The following is a 5,120-nucleotide window of genomic DNA, read 5'->3' as shown; positions in this document are numbered from 1 at the left end:
TAACCATCATACTTTGTCTTCGATCACACATAAACTGAGTAGCACTCTAAAACACTGTTAAGAACATGTGAATCTTGTATATTAATGAACATGAGTATTTCTCTAAAACCTATGAATAAATATGCTCTTCTGAAACTATTAATGAATATGCTTGTCTAGTTGAACTTCGAAGCACATTGTCGAATGCACAGACACACTTGAATAGCACACTGAAGGCACTGTTGCCAGCCAATGCAAACACAACTCACTAAAGCTCACCAGAAAAATCACTAAAAGAATCACAAAGAATTCACTAAACCACTAAACTATATACAAAAAAAATGAAACTGATATAAATAAAAATAATACACATATGCAAGCTTATCCATCCTCCCCCTCCTTGATTGGACACAATCAATTAATATTCTAGGGGTAAAGGAATTAATTTAGCAACACTGCGCCGAAAAATGCCACTTTTACACTTCACAGTTGCCACTCGCACTAAATTATCACTGCCCGGATGAACTTCTTTAATCACACCTAACTTCCACACTTGAGGAGGAACATTGTCTTCTTTTAACAATACGACCATGCCCGGTTGTAGATTAGGCTGAGCTGACTTCCATTTTCTTCTTTGTTGTAACTGGTTGAGGTAATCCCTTGACCAACGTTTCCAAATATGCTGCTTCATTTGTTGAATCCGTTGCCATCTTCCTAGTCTGTTGATAGGCACGTCTAGTAGATCTGGTTCCGGAAGGCTGAGAAGTGTAGCTCCCATTAAAAAATGTCCTGGACTGAGATACATTGGATCTGTAGGATCGTTGGAAATGGCTGTCAATGGTCTTGAATTTAGAATGGCTTCAATTTGAATAAGTAACGTGTTCAACTCTTCGTATGTCAGACTTGCTGTTCCTGCTACACGCCGTAGGTGGTACTTCATGGATTTTATTGAACTTTCCCATGACCCCATGTGAGGAGATCTGGCAGGAATGAATTTCCATTCTAAACCTTCTTGAGCTGAGTGTTCCAGGATGTCCTTTCTGTTAGTCTTGGATTCAAAAAATTGTTGCAATTCTCGATTGGCGCCAACAAAGTTTGAACCATTGTCGCTACAGATAGATAAGCATTTTCCTCGCCTAGCAATAAATCTTTTCAATGCTGCGATGAAGGCTTGAGAACTTAAGTCTGAAACTATTTCTATGTGAACTGCTCTAGTGGCTAAACAGATGAACAACGCTGCGTAGACCTTCATTTGAATTTTGCTGCGAATTGTGGGCTTGACATAAAAGAATCCTGCGTAGTCCACTCCCACGTGTACAAATGGTCTTGCTTCATTTACTCTTTCCTTGGGTAAGTGTCCCATTAACTGTGATGAACTTGTTGATCTCCACTTGAAACAAACCAAACAATTGTGTACTATTGCCTTGACCATCTTCTTAGCTCTTGGAATCCAATATCTGGTACGCAAAGATGCAATAAGAAGCTGTGGTCCTGCATGAAGCAACCTTTTATGTTCTTCTTTGACTATCAGATGGGTGAAATGATGACCTGCAGGTAGGATGAATTGGTGCTTGTTGTCGTACTCCAAGTTTGAATGTTCCAATCTTCCTCCTACTCTTAGCATTCCTTCCGTGTCCAGAAATGGAAAAAGATCCTTGATTGGGCTCTTTGTTGAAACTTCCATTTGTTGCTGCAAGTTCAATATTTCTTGATGATAGGTAGTATGTTGTACTATCTTGATACATCTGTGTAACGCTAAACGAAGTTCCGAAGCGTCAAGACTATCGGTTCTTCTTTCTGATTTCTTGGAAAGACAATTATGTTTGAATCGCAAACAATATGCTACTACTCTCAACATTTTGTTTAACGATGAATATCTTTTCATAAAGCTTGTTTCATGAACTGCCACCAAACTTATCATGACTTTCTTCTCTTCTGGAATATTAGCTGGCTCATTTTGTTCTTGACATGGCCATTCTGCTGTGTGAAGAAACTCTGGACCATGCCACCATTCTCGAGACTGGATAAGAGTATTGGGATCCGCTCCTCGACTAACTATGTCTGCCGCATTTTCTTTACTAGGCACGTGGTGCCATTGATTGATTGATGTGATTCTCTGAATTTGAGCCACCCTGTTGGATACAAATGTCTTCCAACGATTGGGAGGTGATTTGATCCATGACAAAACTATCGTCGAGTCTGTCCACAGGTGTATACCACTGACCTCTATATTCAATATGGATAGCGTTTTGTCTATTAGCTTCGAAAGTAACAGTGCTCCACATAATTCCAATCTAGGCAAAGTTTGCTTCTTCAGTGGTGCAGCCTTCGACTTTGAACAAAGTAAATTGACTTCAATGTTTCCTTGTTCGTCTGTAGCCCTGATGTACACTACTGCTCCAAAATTTTCTTCACTTGCATCGCAAAACCCATGTAATTGAATTTCCTTAACGTTCTCTGAAGACATTACGTTTCTTGTAATTTGTATCTTCGCCATCGCAGGTAACCAAGACATTAATTGATTCCACTCAACTTGTAGGACTGTGTCTAATGGGTCATTCCAATCCATTCCTGTCTTCCACAACTTCTGTAAGAAATTCTTGTATTTGATGACAATTGGAGCGATTAGACCTAATGGATCGAAGATAGATGACACTATGCTGACGACTTGTCTTTTTGTCATTGCAACATTGCTTTCTACTGCAGTTCCATTTTTACAAATTTTGTTCGAAATTATAAGCTTGTCTGTTAATGGAATCCATGCTATTCCTAAAGTTTTAACACCATCTTGCTGACCAAGTATGATTGGCTGTTGTTTTTCCCTGAAGTCTTCAGGAACTCCTTGAAGTACTTCTTCTTTGTTAGAACTCCATTTACAAAGCTTGAAACCTGCTCTGCTTAAAATATTAATAAGATCCTTTTGTAGTTCTAAGGCCTTTGACACGTTTGGTACTGATTTTAACACATCATCAATGTAGAAATTGTGTTTTATTACTTCTGCCGCTTCTGGAAATTCCTTGGAATTTTCCTCCGCTATTTGCTTCAGACATCTTGTTGCCAAGAAGGATGCTGACGAAGTCCCGTACGTCACTGTTTGTAACTCATACGACTGGATCGGTTCTTCTACTGAGTTTCTCCAAAGGATGCGTTGTAAACACTTGTCCTCATCATGAATTAATATTTGGCGGTACATTTTCTCTAAGTCTGCTGTAAATGCAACTGGATACAACCGAAACCTTAAAATAATGGAGTACAAGTCATCTTGAACAATTGGCCCAACTTGAAGAATGTCATTCAATGATTTGCCATTAGACGTTTTTGCACTTGCATCAAAAACTACTCTTAATTTAGTTGTTGTACTGTCCATCTTGAATACAGGATGATGTGGAAGATAACAACTGCTGCTGCTGTTCACGTCTTCTTCTGTAACTTTTCGCATGTGACCCAAACTTAAATACTCATCCATGAAGGCGGCATATTGTTTATGAAACTCAGGATTTTGTAGCAATCTTCTTTCAAGCTGCTTAAATCTTTGTAGTGCCATGTTGTAAGACTCTCCTAAAGCTGCATTCTCTTCCTTCTTTGGTAATTTGACAATAAATCTTCCATCTCCATTTCTGGTTGTATTTTTTAAAAAATGCTTCTCACAATTTTCTTCTTCCGGCGTGTAAATCTTAGTCTGAAGATCTTCGAGTTCCCAGAATTTTCTCAATTGTGTATCCAAGTCTGTCTCCATCTGAGCAAAACATGAAATTACCGACTGGTTGGCTTCTTCGGGTATTGAAGGCATATTTCCGACGACAACGTATCCTAGCTTCGTTTCCTGCAAAACTGGATAATTTCCTTTTCTAGTCTTCTGGCCTGGCTCGAGGAGACTGTAGAATAACCCCGCACCTATAAGCATGTCTACTGACGACGAGCGATGAAAATTTGGATCGGCTAAGCAGATATCCTTTGGCAAGTTCCAATTACTGTAATCAATATCCTTAGAAGGTATGCAACCTGTAATGTTTGGCAATACTAAACAATCGACCACTGCACTAAAATCACATGTTCTTGAATAAATATGAACTTTAACACTGTGCTGAGCTTCGGAGGTTACAGAATTGATACCTCTAATGGGAACACGATTTTTCGTTTTCTTGAGACCTAATCTATGAACTAAAGCTTCGCTTACAAAATTCGATTGAGACGCTGCATCTAATAACACTCTACATTGTTGAAAACGACCTTTAGTGTCTGTTACGTTAACTAACGCTGTTGCTAATAAGACTTGCTGACCATAATTAATCTTAAATGAGCAATAAGAGTCCTGTGGTTGAACTTTAATCTGATTCTGTTCCTTAACTTTAGGTACGTTAGTATTATTGTTATTTGTTTTGCTTGAACTGTCTTTGTTAGTAGCCTCCTGAGTAGTGTCTTCATGCAACAGTGTATTATGCTTAAAATTACATTTCTTACAAGTACTTGATTTGCATGCCTTTACTTGATGTTTATTACCTAAGCAATTAAAACACAGTTTATTTTGCTTCACGAGCTCCTTTCTTTGATTAATGTTAGCACTCAGAAATTCTGGGCAACGAAAAACAGCATGCGTTTCTTTGCTACGGCAAATATTACATGCATTTTGAAGCACAGTAACAAACGAACTCACTTGACTGTTATTCTTTCTTTTTGCTTTGGACTCTACACTTTTGTTGTCATAAGTACTTTCAGATTGAGTAGGACGAATGTTTTCTAACATTTGACAACGACCTTCTAAAAATGAAAATAATTCCGATAACGATGGAAAGGAGCCACTACTTTGCTCAGCTTCCCATTCCCTTTTGCTTGCCGAATCAAGTTTTTCTACTAAATGTTGTGTTAGGAGTACGTCATGCAAAGGTTTGTCCAAATTCAATGCTTCAAGGGCTTGAAAATTACTACGTGCAGTATTTACAAATTGTCTAATGTCTTTAGCGTTTTCTTTCGTTACTGGCTTGATATTGAGCAACCCTCGTACATATGTCGAAGCTATCAACCGTTTGTTTTCGTAGCGTTCAACAAGAAGCTTCCATGCAATTTCGTAATTTACTTCTACCGTTGGCAGATTTGCTATTAATGTAAACGCTTCTCCCTTGAGCGATGTGCGCAAATATTGA

General features: G+C 38.5%; 1 protein-coding gene across 1 annotated transcript; it reads right to left on the bottom strand.

Moving 5' to 3' along the window:
* Positions 1 to 397: 397 nt before the first annotated feature.
* LOC145677382 (uncharacterized) lies at positions 398 to 3,523 on the bottom strand. Its single transcript, XM_081747898.1, has 2 exons — positions 2,975 to 3,523; positions 398 to 1,783 (listed from the first exon to the last, which is right to left on the bottom strand). The coding sequence occupies exons 1-2, from the start codon at positions 3,521 to 3,523 to the stop codon at positions 398 to 400; spliced, it is 1,935 nt and encodes a 644-aa protein (XP_081604024.1).
* Positions 3,524 to 5,120: the final 1,597 nt, after the last annotated feature.

This window comes from Thermobia domestica, unplaced genomic scaffold (assembly GCF_964235325.1).
Source record: "Thermobia domestica unplaced genomic scaffold, izTheDome1.hap1.1 HAP1_SCAFFOLD_822, whole genome shotgun sequence".
In the NCBI taxonomy this organism is placed as follows: domain Eukaryota; kingdom Metazoa; phylum Arthropoda; class Insecta; order Zygentoma; family Lepismatidae; genus Thermobia; species Thermobia domestica.
The sequence above is the reverse complement of the archived record's forward strand: the minus strand, read 5'-3'. Positions and strand labels throughout refer to the sequence as shown.

Excerpts from the sequence above, each read along its gene's own strand:
- LOC145677382 (XM_081747898.1), bottom strand. The coding sequence starts at position 3,523 with ATGGCACTACAAAGATTTAAGCAGCTTGAAAGAAGATTGCTACAAAAT. Across the intron at positions 1,784-2,974 it reads AATTTCCAGAAGCGGCAGAA|AAATCAGAAAGAAGAACCGA; the intron begins GTAATAAAACAC and ends TGTCTTTCCAAG.